Source organism: Podarcis muralis, chromosome 10 (genome assembly GCF_964188315.1).
Source record: "Podarcis muralis chromosome 10, rPodMur119.hap1.1, whole genome shotgun sequence".
NCBI lineage: Eukaryota > Metazoa > Chordata > Lepidosauria > Squamata > Lacertidae > Podarcis > Podarcis muralis.
Genome location: NC_135664.1, coordinates 46,634,074 through 46,651,962, shown reverse-complemented (window position 1 = coordinate 46,651,962; position 17,889 = coordinate 46,634,074). Strand labels below are relative to the sequence as shown.

Genomic DNA, 17,889 nt, shown 5'->3' with positions numbered 1-17,889 from the left:
TGATTTCTGTATAACTCAGTGTTCTCTTTTTTTAACATTATTTGTTTCTTGCTAATCTCTATGTAGGGAAATGTGTGTGCACTGAAAAGTTTTACATGTTTTTCATAGAGAAAAGAAGCAAATGCACAGGCACCAAATCATTGTACTTGTGGCCAATAGTAATGATAATGTGCACCACATTTCAGACCCATATTTCCTCCAAGGAGATCATCTTCATGTAAGAAAAGTGAAGCATAAGGGGCATCCCTTAACTATGCCTAACATTATTTGGCTTATTCCCATATATTTCCAGTCATTTGAAATCAAGTGCTGGCCTGAGTTGCACAAAACAATCAGCAGTTGCCTGGGGTAGTAATATTTTTTAAATGGTGAGAACCCATCTGAGAACCCAGAAGCCTCCTGAAACATCCAGGTATCTGTAAGCCAAATTGAATTTTGATAGGACTTGTAAGGCATGCCTTGTCCTAGACATGTTTAGGATTGTGCTATAAGTAGTCATGCTGACCCAGCAAAGTTCATAAGTATCCCTTTAACTCTCAACTACAATGTTTTAGTCCAGTGGATGCTTCAGAATGACCCAGAAGCTTACAATTAATGAACCACATCCATTAGGTTATTTGACCCTAGTAAGGAGCTTGACGTAGTCCCAGAAACCGTGGATTAGAATTTCTGTTGCTCTGGGGCACCATCTGAAAACAAGTAACTGAACTAGGGAAGTCTGTGGATTGCTTCCACGAATGCACAACCCATTCCTTACATGTATTTCAACTATGCATAAAGGAAAGCGGCCTGAAAATTACCAGGAAAGTGATGTTTTATGCTCAGAAACAGATGTAAATCTGAGAAATACCTGGCAATATTCCTGGGACCTGCTTGGCCATTCATACATTTTAAACCTGCGTCTGACCACTTCCACATTAGAGATGCATATCGTTCCAGCCATTCCCCTGCAAGCATTTTCAAAACATTATACAAGTGTGATGTTAGGAATGGCTCTAGTCTAAGCAAAGTTGAATGGGATCCTGATCAAGGGCAAAATAGACTGGGAAGCTCTCCTGGGCAAGACACAAATTTGAAATGACTCCATAAGAGCAAAGTAGCACTCTTGTGTCACTTCCATTTGTTTCAGAGTGACTGGCTGAATGGATTGTGCCCAAATCTCCCCTTTATGTTCCATAAACCACTAGACTTTGCCAGCTAAATGAGCTACATGGATGATGGTGGCCATTGCATTTTTCATTTGCTGTGGTCAAAAGGCTGGGCATCTTGTAGGATTGATGCATGAAACCCTAGTTTTTATTATTTTAAGAAGCCCTGTTTACAGTAGATTATTTTAATTATGATGTTTCCTTTTCATAGAATCATACTCAAGATTATGTTGCATTTTAGTCCAATACATTTTTAAGACGATAAAAGATAATACACAGAGAGAGACATAACAGAAATTATTGCAGGATTTCTCCACCTTCAAATCAAACTGATATTTTAATTCTCAAAGCACTAAGAAATTTTTATTGTTCAAAACATATAAACATTTGAGAGTATAGCATGAAAATCCTAATTCTAGTTTTAAATAGATCCCTCCCAACAACTGTAATGTGTATAAATTGCAGTGTTGAAATTAAGTATTTCAGAAACTCACATTGTAAATAAATAGAAACAATATTTTTATTCCCACACCATTAAAAAAAACAGATAGAAAAACATATGGGGATGTTGCAGTAACTCTTTTCTTTTTAAAATAATGTGTAAGTATTCTGTAGTCTAGGCTAGAATTTTAAAATGTAAGACATTTTCTCACCATACTAACATCATTGCTCTTTTCATGACATTAGTCTAATTTCATTATCTGTCTCTATGAGGTTTGCATATATCTAGCAATTTGTACTGGTGGCACATAGAATCATAGACTCATTGAGTATTTAATTGGCATCACATGATCTGTCAACACATAATGGAGAATTGAAGCTCTGAGCAGAATGTTTTTTCTCTTTATGAATTTGTTAGGTGCTTCTTTTTGTGCTGGATTTCAGTGGAAAAGATTGTCACTTCTTGCAAAGCAGCAGTACAGCAAATATTAACTGTTCTAGCATTTGTAATCCCAGGGTATTTTTGAAAGCCACAAATCAGGAAGGGTTACTTTTACAGTCTCTTGCAGATGTAATATATCAATGTTCCCAGAGGTGCAGAGTTGAGGGTGTTTTGATATGAACGTCAGTTAGTGTGTGATAGTTGATGAAACTCATTAGATGAACAGTTCAAACAAAGGCTGTGTTTCCTTTTTGTGTGTAGATATTGTGTGTAGATAGTTGTGTTGTGTGTTGACGTGGTGTAATTGTGGTTTTCCTTTCCTTTCCTTTCTTTTCTCAATGTTTGGATCATTGGTGGTGGTTATACTACATTTTGCATAGCATTGGGCACAATCCAGCATGCAATGCATAAATCCCATTGACACCGCAGGATTTAAGCACACAAGATGATGCACTGGATTGTGCCCACAATGCTCTAACCTGAGTAGTTCAGTGGATAGCTTCCATGGAAGTACCGTTGTGTTAGTGCTACGAAGATTGCCGTCATTGTGTCCGTTTGCTGGATCACATCATGATGGTGGATTACCTTTTTGGAAATCTACTTCAGGCATATCTTCCATTCATTCCCAATGAGGTATTGGTCTGAAGGAGTCCTAACATGGCACTGCCACTGATTCTGCTATACTTCCTGTCCAAAGCCATCAGCTCTCCATATCATATTTCGTCACTATTTACAAACACAACATGCACACACAGTTCTACACAAACACAGGAAAGCAAAGACCTTGCCCGAGGAGCCCTGCAAACTAGGTCAAGATCACGAAGATGATACGCAACCAGAAAAGATCAAATGCCATACTAGATTAGTAGAAGTTCTCTAGAGGCCAGTGCTGCCTTTTGAAATTGAAGATAGAGCTATGTAGGCTGAATCAGAGGGAAAATAACGAGGAAAAACTAGTCCAATGAATGAAATGGGAGAAGATGGGGAGAAGATGTCAAGGTGGAAAGTTATGGTGGAAAGAAACAAGAGCTAAAGACATAGGAGCAAAGACTTGAAAACAAGGAAGATTCTCTTATAAAGTTAAATAAAAGCAACAACTGGGAAAACAGGAGAGGGGGTAGAATGAGAAAAGAGTGTAGGATGATTTTCTTAGTTCCATCTTAGTATACTGGAATTAGAAAAAGGAAAAGAAGAAAAATAAGCAGGGAATCCAGAAGGAAATAGCTGGAGGAGTTGCTCAGCTGCATGATATTGATATGGATTGCATGAAGCATGGTTACTGTTGCTGGAATGAAGGCGTCCCTATTATCATCCTGTTTGACTGGAACAGGTTCTTCTATCCTCAAACAAGGGTGTCCTTTCCTCAACTGGTCTCTGGGATAGGCTCTGTCTGGAGAATCCCCCTGTCTTTCCTCCACTGGTATGGAATCAGTTGCATCCAGAATCACGGAGCCAAAATCGTTAGGGCTGAACAAAACACCTTCTCTCTGCATTCCAACCCAAGAAGATGTTGATAGTGAATGTACTGCAGCTAAAATGGTCCATGAGAAATGCCAGTGACTGCTTTGTTCTCTCTTTTTCTGTTCTTTTCTCTCCAGAAACAATTTATTTCATTGTATGCAGAATTGGGTTAGGACTCCATAAACCTCATGTGTGGTCTTCCTCCTTGTCATCGAGCCATTTCTTAAAGCAATGTGACTGGTTGAGCGATAGAATCTATCTGTGATGTGTGATAGCTTTCCCCCACCCCCTCTGACTGCAGGTTCAGCTGGCCGAAATGGAAGGCTTATCACTCAACTCTGATAAGTCTTCCATCCTGCTTGGGGACGATGGAGACAACAACAGTGTCGATCAGCCAAGCCCTAAGGAGGAGGTGGCCAAGGTAAAACTTTCCAAGAGTTTATGTGGATATATATTCCCCATTGCAACAATCACTGGGCTTCAGGCCAGATAAGAGAAAGTACTTCTTCATACAACACGTAATTAAACTAGGAAACTTGCAGGAGGCTGTGATGGCCAACAAACATAGTTGGATGGGAGACCTCCACTCCCTCCACCTTCTCATATACAACCCTTCCTTAAACTGAAGTGTCTTTCTGGGGTCTTGCATACGAGCACCTAGAGCAATAGAAGGGAGTGGTATATGTGTGACAGAAAATGAAGCTAGTAAGCTGTGCTTGTGTGACTAGGACAAGTGGTGTGGGTTTCTAAGAGGAAATAGGTATAGAAAAGATATTGCAAATGTTCATACATTTCCTTTTCTGCTAGCTATAACTTATCTGGATGCAGATGATGCATATCATAATAGGATATGGATGTGATTGATTGATTGATTGATTGATTGATTGATTACCAGTTAGTGATCATTGTAGGATAAGTGTCAACACACTAGAGATGTTAAGGGGAGGCAAATTCCCAAGGACAGGGTAGCATAGGGAGATGAACTGTTTGATGAAAGTAGGACATTATTATCCCTTTTGCTACCCACAAACTCAGTGGCAAATGCCTCTTGCAACTGGGCTCTAGTGTCCCAGGGATATTCTGCAGGTATTTGAACACAGCTGTAAATGTTCTTATTAATCAAATAATGGATTTGACAATGGATTTATTCTTCTATTTTTTGGATAAATTTGAAATTTTATAAGGCAAACGTCTTTCTTTTATTTAGGATGGTGAAGACAGTCCTAACTTGGAGGAATGTCTCTTCCCTTTAACAAACATGGAAGCTTCTCCAACTCCAGAAAGCTACTTGTGTGAAGTGGAGAAAATCTCTTTCAGTCCAGTCCAGTCTTGGCTGAAGAACGAGAGCAACCCAGGTGGGCAATACCCTAGTGGACAATCCCATGATGCCACGCAGAGATACCTTGTTCTTCCGAGGGCCACTTTTTAAGATACATATTGTACTCAGCTACAGAAAGCTGACTACAAATGCATGCACGGTTTCATCAATTCCAAATTGCATACTTGGGAATAAATTAACTGATTTTCCCAATCCTCTTTCCCATTCCATCCATTCCCAAGGAGGGAAATGCCAATGTAATCCACTTCATCAGTTGCCAAGGACAAAATATATCGCAAGATTGGCTACATAAATCTAAGTGTATAAACTGTTTCTTCCCTACATCATCTGTGAGCTGCACATCTTTTAACTTCAGTTTGCAAATTCAGCCTCCTGGCCTTGGCAATACTATTTGTTTTTTAATTCATTGTTTCATTTCTATGTTCCACTCTTTCTCCAATGACCTCAGGGCACCATACGTAGTATGTATTTCCCAACAGATCTATGCAGTAGTTTAGGGTGAGAGAGACTGACTCTTCCAAGGTCACTCAGTGAGCTTCATGGCAAAGCAGAGATTAGTCATCCTAGAATTGCCTCTGGCTTTCTCTCTCCTTTAAAGCCAAAAAGATTTCAAAGTAAAGCCCAAGCTGTAAGTAAAGATCAGTCCTGGACCATTGCCACAGTCTCTCATGCTGACACACCAGTGGGTACTGAATTAGGCCTTGTTCACATCACCAGCTCTGTTCTTTCTTGGTGTTGGCTGATCTGCCCTTGATTGATTACTCAGGGAAGATTGGGCAATGGGAGAAGAAACATGGCTGGAAGAGAGGTACCGCTAGAAGTAGAGAATAAATTCAATTCAGTTTTCATTTAAAAGTGAACATATCGAATTCACACTTTTCGGAAACCATGCATGAGCTGAAACTCAAGCCTTCAAAATTTGTGCTCCTCCAAATTCTGCAGTACAGTCCTCCAAGCAAGTAATGTGTGCAAAAAATGTATACACTAGGGTAAAGTGTTCATATAAATGCATATATTAGTTAAAAAAAATAACATAGAAAAATGCAGTATATTAGGGGGAATTGCCTTGCAAAAGTGTGTGTATTTGGCAAGATTGTACATAAAAGCGTGTGTATTAGAAGTTCACACAAGAAGCTCGTGAATTTTCATGAGGACTTTTTAAAAGAAAATCTCAAATTGATGTAGAAATGTAGAGAACTGAACTTTGGAAAAGATTGGAAAAATGAGACAAAATGAAAGTGACATATTCACCCGTCCGTAAGGACTGCTAGCTACTGTTCTTGCTGGAAGTACTGGCTGAGGGTGAAGTGCAGGCTGAGTACTTCCAGTACTGGCTACCCGGGAAGAAAGAGCGAATAGATGGCAAGGAGGGAGAAAGCATTACAAGAAAAATCAAGTTTGATTGCCTGTGTTTCCTCATTAAAGAAGTGACATGTGGATGTACCCTGCAGATTTCTGACATGGGTAGAAACGGATTTGAACAGTGCTGATTTTTTTCCTCCTTGACTCTGTCAGGTCCTCCCACCCCCTTCTCTCCAGATGCATCCAATCCCCTGTTACCATTGCGAGCAGAGTTTTTCGTCCCAGCTGTTTCTGCCAATCCACCAGGTCAGGAGAAAGCTTCCTGCCCAGAGAGCCTCCCAAAAATCTCTTTGCAAGCTTCCTGGGCGTCTCTGCAATCTCCAGGTGTCCATTGCTCACTTATCCACCAGGTAAGGACTCCTACAGCCACCATTCCTCCATCTGTCCATTGCCAGACATTTTAGCCTCTCATAGACTTAAAGTAGAGGGGATTAGATGTTGTGTGGGGAAAGAGGTGACTGCCACATTTAGATTTTGCACTCTGACCTGGAAGTGGGGGGGGGGGATGTTCCACACAAACAATTTCTTTCTGTAGGAATTTGCTGGAAGACAGGCTTCTTCCATTTGCTTGTTTTAGCATTTCATCAGTGACACACAGCAAAGCTTCAAGGAAAATGAGCTCATGTTTGAAGTTAGTGTCAGCTCCATCACAGACGCAAGGACTGTGCTTTGTTGGTATAGTCACAATTCCACACTGTATTGTGAATTGTCTTTATCTTGGGGGGTGGTTAATAAAACTAGGTATCCACGCAATGATGAGATCCTCAGAACTAGATATACATTACTGGGGTTGAATATTAGATAAATATTCTAGTATTTAGATAAACCTAGTATAAATGCTTTTCCCTAGCTTGGCCACACCTCGTTTCAGGTGTTTTTCTCTCTAACTTCCAATGGCACACACCTGTGAAAGAAGAACAAGTCTGGGGGAAAGATGAGCAGTGGAAAGCTGGATAAGGAAAAGAGATTTTTTTTGTTTACTTAATTTATACCTTGCCTTTTGACCAAGATTGTGCCTTTCCAGGCTGTTCTCAAGGCCCAAAGCTTTAACACTGCAAACTGGACTCTTGGCCCTGACTTTGAAGACACAGAAGTGAAATGTGGAATTCCAACCTTACTTTTCAGCAAAATTTCCATTTTGCAATTTCGTGAAGGATCAGGCTATCAACAGCTACTAGCTATGATAGCAATTTTCAGCCACCACTATAAGAGGCTCTGAGTGCAAGTTGCTGGGAATCACAGGTGGGGAGAGTGCCCTTGCACTCAGGTTCTGCTTGTGAGCTTCCCATGAGCATATGGTTGGCCACTGTGAGAACTAGGCTGGATCCAGCAGCATCTATGCTCTTCCCTATTTCCCTCTATATTTATGCCAAGATCCAACCACCTCACATGCACACCTTGCAAAGAAGGTGCAGGACTATCCATACAGGATCTTCTGAGTCCTCCTCCTTCCTTACTATAGGTACTGTTGGGAAAACATCAGGGTGTGTGTCCATCACCAATCAAGGGAGGACATTTCCACATCTCACATAGTTTTAATCAGGGCCTATTCCCCTCCAGGCTCTCAGATGTAAGCTACTCCCACAGAGAGTATAAATTCCCTATGTGCAAGAGGCCTGGAGATAGGCAGGGTACCTTTCTTTTTAGTCTGGAAGAGTCTTTCTTGATCAGCAGCAATTGGGCACATTGATGTGCCCACTTGGCATCACTTCCATGCCTCGCATGGACCCCGGTTATCTGGGTGCTTGAGTGACATAAATAATTCCCCAAGATTATGTGTGCTTCCCTTACTTTGCTACTAACCCCATACCTGCCTTGTTGTTGTCCTGATTCTAATGCTGTGGACAATTAATGTACATTGGAGTCCCTTCATATGCTATGGAATGACGGGTTGTGTGAAGAGGGGAAGAGAGACCTGCTCCCAGACATGGCTCCTCTCTTCCACGTCCTGCTATTTTACAGCTGCTTGGTTGCAGACCACATTCTAAGATGGAAATCAATTGCTGGAGGATGTACAATTTTGGTCTTGAGCACATGAAGGACACATGTGCCAAGAGCACTCCAGAGTCCCGTTTTACATAGCATTGACATGTTGGCAGACCAGCTAAACAATAATTAAAAGGGGATGGCCTGAAAGAGATGTGTAAAATTAAAAGCAGTGTGGGGAGAATTGAGAGAGAGCATGGAAAGAAAAAAAGTCTCTCTTATATAATAATAGAACTGCAGGGCATCTAATGATATTGATTGGCACTAGAGTCAAAATGAAATATCTCTTCACAAAGCGCAAAATTAATACCATTCATTACCACAACTTGTGATGCTGGCCAACATCTCTGATAGCTTTTTCAAATGAAGGCTAATTAACTAGAGACAGATTCATCAAATGTCTTCTAGGCAGGACTGAAAAGACATAGACATCCATGTTCAGAAGCAGTGTCCCTCTCTCAGGTTCTGGAAATAAGCAAGAAAACACCTGTCGTGTAGATGTCCACTGCTAGAGACAGTGGGTAGCACTCAACTACATTCTACTCAGAGGAGACCCATTGTAATTAATGGATCTAACTTGTTCACGTTCATTAATTTCAGTGGGTCTGCTCTAATTAAACATAGCTTAATTAGGGTGCTGACATTAATGGCATTTGGTCCATCAGTGCCATCTATTTATATTTTTTTAATGGCAAAGTAATGTTTGGCCAACAGTGGACCTTGTGATGGTGCTGCACATTGCTGTTTTCAGGAGATACTGCTGATTGGGAGCTAAGAACTGGAACAGTGTCCAGTGTGCCTTCCTCAGGGTGGTGAGACGTGAATTGGGGGCAGACAGCATTGAACTGCTTTAATGTTAACCTTCCCACTGATGCCCCAGTTGCAGCTGATGTCCCAGTCCCTCCCTCAACCAACAGCATGACTAGTGAGAAATCATAGGACAGTAGAATTGGAAGGAACCCAGAGGGTTCACCAGTCCAACTCCCTGCAATGCAGGCATCACTGCTAATCAACCACTTTGTTTCTGTTGTTGATTCTTGACCCTGCAGACCACAGAGAGCGACACCTCCCTGGAAGACTGCAGGAGCAACAGTTCGGAAGGCAGCTTGCAGACCACACTGGAGGACAGCTTAAACCTCAGTGACTCGCCCCAGTGCACCCTGGACCTCCCAGTTGCACTGTGCCCAGTGCCAGCCACAGCCACCAAAAAAGCCTTGGTGGCGCCTCTTTCCCCTGCCTCCCGCAGGCAGAGCTTGAGGGGCCGTGGGATCTTCACTCTCCGGAACATCAGCCGGCACCAGCGGAGCCACAGCAGTGGCGGGAGCACGAGCCCCGGCTGCACTTACCATGACTCCATGGACCCTTCGGACGAGGAGGGCGCAGGGAGCAGCCTGAGAGGCGGAGGCAACAACAGCGAGCAGTCAGAGACCCTCAGCAGTCTCTCTCTGACCTCCCTCTTCTCGCCGCCCCCTCCGCCCCAAGGTCTGGCGCTTGTGAAGAAGTGCAACAGCACCAGCAGTCTCCATGCCAACCCTTCCTCCCGGGGCTCCGCAGCAACCGACAGCAAGCAGTTCTACTCTGTTGACCCTAGGGGTTTTTTATCCATGCCCTCGTGGGTGACGGACTTCTGCAAGAACAGCCCCTCTCCGCGGGAGGGCAACGTACCAGAGGGCTCGGACAGGATTGAGACTGCAGGCCACAGCTCCCCGATTCCTTCCGAGTTGCAGATGGGGAGCGGAGTCAGCAAGAGGAATAGATGAGGCAGCTCCCTAAGACGGGGAGGAAGAACGTCGTGTGAACAAGGGAGCGTGTGCTGGCTGCCATTTCCAAAACAGTTCCAAACGCAGGAGCTGTGGAGAAGGAAAAAGCAGACACGCAAAATATAAATATGTGTGTGTGTGCGTGCGTGTGCGTGTGTATGTGTGGAAAACAAAGACTTTTGTACCATACCTCAGAGACACGAGAGAGCGAAAGCAATATGTGGAACCCCCCACCCACCCACCTACCCTTGCACGGGACCACCACCTCTGCAAAGATGAGAGGGGGGCATAGGGATCCAGAGAATTCTGGGTGATGAGGCTGAAGAGCCTCTGGCCCAAGGAGTAGCCTGGGGGGCAGCCGTTTACTCCTCTACATAGACAAATATATATGTACAGATATAGAGAATGATTTATTTATTTTTTTTACAGAGAGCTTAGGACTTCCAGAAAAGTGCTAAGCGTGAAAAGGGCAGGGTCTTGGGGGGGGGGATTATTTCAGACTGAAATCAGCAACCAAGCTGTGTTTTAAGGGTTTGGGAATCTCTTTTGAGGAAAATCATATTGCTCTATGTTTCTATTCGGGAAATAGTAATAGTGCAAAAGCTATTGTCCAGCTGTTTGGGGGAGAAGGGCAGCAAAGGACAGCTCACTATGTGAAAATGCTCCATGGAAATACTTAGGGTGAGCACCATTAAATCTTCAGCTAGGGTTGTGTCCTCTCAGTGTAGTTGAGCTCCTCAGGCAAGGACAATGAAGGCTCCATTTCTTAAATGTGAACTCTGAGGGTCTTGCGGCTCCCACTGTTGGGCCATGGAGCACTGGCAGCTATTCAGGTTTGCTTTTTTTAAAGGGGTGCGTGTCACAACGAGAAGTCACAGGGCAACTACTGGATGCTCCGATTCTCACTGATCTTTTTTTCTTTTTGCAAAAAAAAAAAAACGAAAGCTGCTTGGGGGGAACTACTCTGTACTGTTAAGGGGTTTGGGGTGTAGAGTTTATTTTCTTTATCATTCAGTACTTTTGAAGAGTCTATTTTAGAAGCCCAAAGGTGCAAAAACCATCTCTAGAGAAAGGTATGTTATTTTTTACAAATATGTTGAAAGAATAAAAATGAAACGCGAGAGAATGAGCAAGAGGAGCAGGCCGAACCTCAAGCGTAAAGCGCCATTAGCTCTCTGTCTCCAGTTTGGGGCTCATAACTTTGACACACGGGGATTTATCGCTGAATAATCTTAGGGAAGATGGGTGAGCCATGTTCCTCCCTAATGCTTTTTTATGGCCTTCTATGCTAATTCAGTGTGGTGGCTCTTGGATTGTGTCAGATGAGATAAGAATTCAAAACAGTCTGCACCTTTTTGGGACCCGACAGCAGAAGTTGATGGAGAGGGCCAAACTGCAGCTGTGGTTGGCATTGCATGTATCTTTTAAAAACTTTAAATAGCTGCTGCTGCTGCTGCTGAAAGGCAGGAAGCAGGATGGATTGGGACCACGATGCATGCAGGGCGGCTTTAACCCTTTCCCCTTGTTTCATAACCCTGACAGCCCTCCTCAAGCTGCTTTTTGACACAGGAAGGAAGCCCCCCACTGGCTCCAATGAGCACTTCCCTCTGATGCCAAATAGCAACTTGAGGGGAGCAGGAGGAAAGAGTTAAACTACTTCCCCAGGTGCTGCAGTGTCAGTCATCATGATTTGGCCCCACATCAGCTATTTATGGTCTTTAAAAGTTACACGCAACACCAAACTGCATGTATAATGTCACATGTAGTTTGGCCTTGAGTGTGTGTGTGTGTGTGTGTACATGTGTGTAAATGTTTGTGTATATGCAATACAGTGGGTTATTTATTCACCAGTGAATGTTTGAAAGGATTGTTGCTCGCCTTTTCTGTGCTTTGCAAACAGGGTGGATTGATCACCAGGGTGGTGGCCCGTTGCTGGTTAGATATAGTGGCTGGTTAGACGAAATCTGCTCAGTCATAGGGATCGTTCTCAAAAAAACAGAGAGGTCCATTTCTTTCTCTATCATGTAACTCATTCCCAGTGATTCAATCCCCCTTTCAGGGTGCCTTTGTATCCAGTCTTGCTTTTTCTACCACTAGCCAAGCCCTCTGCTAGAAAAACTGATTTCTGGAAAGCATGTATTATTATTATTTTTCAGTTTTAGGGCAGGGGTAGGACATTCAGCGATGCAACTTAGTGTTGCCAACTGACCCAGGGGTGGGAGCAACCTGGCAGGCTCCTTTGGCTTTGGCAGAAGCATGATCCACAGAAATCAGCAGGTGAAGCTTTTCCCATCATGGAGATGAAATCTCTCCCTTGCTTATTGCTGCAGATCGAAGCACTGTTTCATGGCACATCTACAGGTGCTGGTGGAAAAGTTGGCAGCCAACTTAAAGGGCTTTGGGAAAACAAGAGTAGGAAATGATCCCCTTTCCTGCTAACACATTTCTCTTCGCTGAAAGGCACATGCCATCGGGGTGGAGGGGGAGAGGTGCATAGGGAGGAGAGCTTGCTTTCAGAGCAGGGCACTCCTTTCTTCTGTTGCATAGAGTGGACCACACCTACCTCTGTGGACCCCTTCTGCAATTTTGGGGCTTGCGCCAAGGGTCAAGGCCCTTTAAAGAGCCATGATTGTAGCCCCCTGTAACGTAAGAAGCAAGGGCACTGCTGGTCTGTATGTCAAAACAGTTGTTTTGTTCTTTATATTTGATGAGGCAGTAAATACCAAATGTGTTGATGCACAGGAGATGGAATTACAGTGACATCACATCTCGGAAAGTAATACATGTTCCTTAGCGAGTGCAGAAGCTGAACTGAGCAGTGTGTCTAATGCTCTGGGATTCCCTAAGAGATCTGAAATCCCCACCTCTTCAGATAAGCCACTGGTCTGCGTTAATAAAGCAATAACAGCAGTGTTGATTTTAAATGTTTATTTTGTGCTGAATTTTGTGGCATGTTTCCCACCTATTTTCTTTCTCAAGCATAAAACTGTCATGGGGAGAGAATAGGCAGCCCCTCTTTAAATCACACACACTCCCCTGCAAGGGACAAGGAAGCAGTCCCTACCAAAACTTTTTAATGAGACTGAGACTGAAATTGATCAACTTCATCATCCCCATCCCATGCCGAAATCGTGCAGGGGCCAGTTCATTCTGTTCATCAGGGAATCTCCAGCCATTTTTGCTTTTGGACAGCTGTCAGACGACAACATCAGCTCCCGTACCAAACACCAACAGAGGCACAGTAGACCTCACACTGCCTGCCAAAATAGTAGGTAGGGATTTTACATTCCTATTGGATGTTGCCTATGAAAATCCTTGCAAAACTCAATGGGGAGCCCCAATGCACATCTGCACGCTCACAATATCATTCCAAAATGTCATGGTGTGAACTGAATATGTGAAATTGTACCTAGATATGCTTGAAATGTGGAGAGAGAAAGCCCACTCACACGCAAAGACAAAATATGCAGTGTATAATGTTGTCTGCAGTTATTTCAAATGTAGCCTTAAATAGTGGAGAGGTGGTCATGAAAAGCAGCTAGGAATTTAATTTCCTTGTATTGAGAGTGGCTGCAAAGTCTGAGGAATTCAGAAGAGGTGCTTAACCCTTCCTTTGCCCACCCGTTTATCTCTGTGTTAGTGTTGGGCCCGCTTGTGTTTGTACTGTGAAGTGTTGTTCTGCCCTGAGAATGGTCGCCATCAAAGAGTAGAGCAGGGTTCAAACCTGCATTGCTTAGAGCCTGATTCTATGCATGTTTAATTAGAAGTAATTCCCACTCTCCAGTGGTGCTAAGCTGGGTCTCCGGTTGCCATGTTTGAGAAAGCACCATCTCATGTTCACAAGCAGGTTTTCTGCTTCATACATTTCAGTTATTTTGATAACCGTTTGTCTTGTAAGCCCTTACATTTCAGGGGCTTGTTTTTGTTTGCACATTTTTCATAAACTTACGATAGGAGGGTCTTTGTTGGGGGGCTTCTGGCTTGGCCTGGAAATTCTGAGGGAAGCGTAGGACCCAGAGAAGGTGCTTTCCCAAACCTTCTAAGGTGACCCATCTTCTTAGAAGGTTTAATTTGATGATAAAAGCAGTTGTCCCTTCCTCCTAAATAAGTGTCCTCAGGTGGCCCCTAATGCATCACCAAAAAAAGTTGCATAAAATTTGCATATGGCAATTTATATGTTTAGATACAAATCTGGAGGCAGGTGACCTGTGTGCCTCTTTGGTCTGCTCCTCTGGTGTTAACTACTGATAGGCAACTTCAAAAGCCCTGCTCTTTCTCATAGTTCTTTATCTTTAAAGTAGACCTTGATTACACAGTCCTTCAGAGGACAAATAGAGCAGTGTTCTCTGATATCCCTTCAAATGACAGTCACCCTAAAGAATGCACACTCAGCCATTTAGTATGTGTACCTGGCAACTAATCTGGATGAATTGTTTGGGTACAGACAAAATCTATGCTGTTGGAAAAACTATAATCTGTTATCCCAGCTATGAATCCACAATCTCGGCTGGCCTTCATTTTATGAAATATTCAATGCCTCATTTATCTGAAGGTGCTGCCACCAATTTGTGTCTATAGAAATCCCAGCCAGCTTCTGTTATGTAACGCTCTGATGTTTAACTTGAATTTATAACAGCACAGACATCTACACCTTATCAACAAAATCCCATCCTTCCTTCCCAAAAACAGATTCCTCGCTCGCATTTTCATTTCTCTCTACAAGTAAAGGAAAAGGCTTTTGGCCTAGGAAATGTGTTACCATGGCAACCAAGGACTAGGTTATCTTTAGAGAATATTTTGCCTCTCCCTTTTAATTATTTACTAATGGTTTTGAAAAAGAAGAAGACACATCTATTCTTCCCAGGGAGTGGGTTGTTATAAAATGCAACAAAATAGGTTATTTCTGTATGCTGGCTTAGAGTGAAGGTTCTGCTCTATTATGTGAGAAGGTCTGTTTATGCCTGGTTGGTCTCCTTTCCACTGGGGCTCTCTTGTCCAGTCCCTTTAGTGGGGAGTCACAGGAAGACACAGGTCCCTTGTGCCTGCAGGAATTTTGTCTATCTCAGAAACTGCACAGGGAGGAAAGGAAGTCTCATTGGAAAGTCTCCCCAGTGAAGGAAACAAAACAAAACACAGGAGACAAATGCACTTTGTGTAGAAAGTTTTGAACATTAAAGTATTGCCTTTTGACAAGAACGACTGTGGTGTGGTGTTATTTCTCTTGCTCTCCCCACAAGAGGTTGTTTCTGCAGTGTGGTAGCAAGAATAAATGTTTTTTAAAACAACTGCTCCACTTCACTGCCAAGTGGAGTGAAAGGAGGGGGTTGCCCACCCTTTTCAGCTGATTATCAAGACTAAGGTAAAGGTAAAGGTACCCCTGCCCGTACGGGCCAGTCTTGCCAGACTCTGGGGTTGTGCGCCCATCTCACTCAAGAGGCCGGGGGCCAGCGCTGTCCGGAGACACTTCCGGGTCACGTGGCCAGCGTGACAAAGCTGCATCTGGTGAGCCAGCGCAGCACACGGAACGCCGTTTACCTTCCCACTAGTAAGCGGTCCCTATTTATCTACTTGCACCCTGGGGTGCTTTCGAACTGCTAGGTTGGCAGGCGCTGGGACCGAGCAACGGGAGCGCACCCCGCCGCGGGGATTCGAACCGCCGACCTTTTGATCGGCAAGCCCTAGGTGCTGAGGCTTTTACCCACAGCGCCACCCGCGTCCCTATTATCAAGACTTGAAACCGATTATAAAAGTTACCTAGGCTGCACCCACATTATTCCATCTTCCCAATGTCAGTTTCTGCATTTTATGTGATCTTTCAGACAACGTAAAATCCACTTCTGGAAATCTCATGGAATCTAGGAGAAGCGTAATGTCTCCAGAAAAAAAAATAATCCAGAAATATTGTGGGAGTTTTACATTGCAAGGGCTTGTCCACACTTCAGCTTCTCCAATGATTTCTAGGCACAAGTCCAAGAGGTTTTTTGTTTGCCCTGCCACTTTCCCCAAGAAAACCCACTGTTTCCCTCTGAATCGTAACAAACTTCAATCGACTTTTCTGTAGATTTACATTTGTTTCAATTCAGCTTTAAACAGCAGGTTTTCCCAGGGAAAGCAGCAGAACATATAAAAAACCTCTCAGATATGAGCCTTGAAAACACGGGACAAGCAGAATAAAATGTGGACCAAACAGAAGTATGGCTGAGTGTTGAGTTTTTCATGGTTTCCCCACCAGACAAAGTCACAAAAATGTGGGCTGCATTTTTGAATCATGGGGGAACAGAAGTGCACACACTCAAAGACAGACTGCTTCAGAGGTAGAAATTGGGGACAGGCAGTTTTATTGGGACCCTGCATAAACTAGCAGTTTGAATATTCAAACTGTTTTGAGGTGCTATATCTCTTTACATTCTATTCAGGTCAATGAGTATTGAAGATGTTCTGCACAGTGGGAAGAAATACTTAGCACCTTGCACAGATATCTTCAGTTCTCACCCACGAAAAGGCTTTTAGGCACAAGCTCACATCCATGCCTTCAAATTGGGAACTTTAAAGCGTTATTCAAACTAAATGTTTCATTTTGCAAACACGCTAGTGCTTGCACTAACCACATTTGTGAAGGAAAGGAAAAATTTATTTGGTCTGCATTTTTAAACAAACTAACTTAATTCACATTTCCCATAGATTGAAATGTAATTATCCTTCAGATTTTGCATTTTTCAGAATTTGCAATTAACTTCTTAGCTAAAAAAAAGTATTACCAAAACAAGTTAAAATGTGTATTTTGAAAGAGAATATACATATAAACGCATACATTGGGATAAAATAATATTTAAATACATATTTTGTAATACAATATTTATTTATTTATTTATTTAAATTACATTTGTGTGTGTATGTGTGGGTGTAAAATTGCAATGGATGTGAAAACAGGACAAAATGGTATTAAGAATAAGCACATGTGAAATTTACATGGACCAGAAATAGAATGACCCACCTATCTTTTGTGCTCCAAAGATCAGCATAAGATGGGAAAGCTCAGCACACATGCGTTATGCTGACTTGAGAGTATTTCTCTGAACCAATATGGATCTCTTTCTAGGGAATGAAAGGCACTCCCTATTGGTCTGTTGCCCTTATGTAAAACAAGCACAGAATGCCACTTCTGGCTCCAGTGCACTCCCACCAATGGTGTTAGAAGCCATGTAAACATGATGTTAGCCAAAATTAATATGTATCCAGTATTTTCTTGGTGTGTACATTTGATGATAATGCATGTGCAGATAACAGCCTCCTGAATAGGAATTCAGGGAAAAGGAGGTGTGGGGAAACCAAGAGGCAATACATTTCAGGTGAAGACATCCCCACCTCTTCTCTGGTGTTTACAACAACGTGCTAATGCAGTTTGAAATACAGCAGGCATTTGAAGCATCTGCTGATTAAGCCACAAATGTGGCTTTATTTCCATATTAGAATACCATGTGTGGTTCTACTATGAAAATACTTCCTTACAAGGTCAGCAAGAAGATAGGGAAGTTACTCCCCAACAATTACGTCTTATAATCCTATTGAGACTCACCTCAGGAATCTGGACGGCCTCAGCAGGATAGTAGAAAGGGATCCAAGAAGAGGGGAAAGACCAGCCTTAAAATCGGTAATCTGAAACATACGTAATATGGAGTATTAAACAAAGTGGAACTTTCTTCTGAGTAAATATGCAAAGAGTTGCACTGTAGGGGCCAAACTAAACATAGCAGCGTCAGACCTATTTACTTAAATCTTGCTCTGCCTCAGTTCCTGGAGGATTCATTCATCGAACATGGCGATAATGACACAATAATAGAAGAGTGAGCCTTTGGAAGTGAAGTCAAGCTGTTGGAGAGTCACAGCACCTGCTGTGGCTGTAGAAACTAATATAGGAGAGACATGTTTTGTGTGGCTGGGGTAAATGAA

At 42.9% G+C, this 17,889-nt stretch overlaps 1 protein-coding gene and 1 long non-coding RNA gene across 3 annotated transcripts in view; one reads left to right on the top strand and one right to left on the bottom strand.

Moving 5' to 3' along the window:
* The window catches only part of CACNA1I (calcium voltage-gated channel subunit alpha1 I), a 293,249-nt gene extending 283,310 nt beyond the window's left edge, over positions 1-9,939 (top strand). For both annotated transcript variants that reach the window (XM_077934953.1, XM_028745913.2), the window contains 4 exons: positions 3,794-3,913; positions 4,700-4,847; positions 6,347-6,543; positions 9,229-9,939. In XM_077934953.1, coding sequence (XP_077791079.1) covers positions 3,794-3,913; positions 4,700-4,847; positions 6,347-6,543; positions 9,229-9,939 — 1,176 coding nt within the window. The remainder of the gene's footprint in view (positions 1-3,793; positions 3,914-4,699; positions 4,848-6,346; positions 6,544-9,228) is intronic.
* On the bottom strand, positions 8,478-17,639 carry LOC144328988 (uncharacterized). Its single transcript, XR_013394379.1, has 3 exons — positions 17,516-17,639; positions 9,845-10,029; positions 8,478-8,644 (listed from the first exon to the last, which is right to left on the bottom strand). It is a non-coding gene; the product is annotated as an uncharacterized LOC144328988 (long non-coding RNA).
* Between the last annotated feature and the right edge of the window lie 250 nt (positions 17,640-17,889).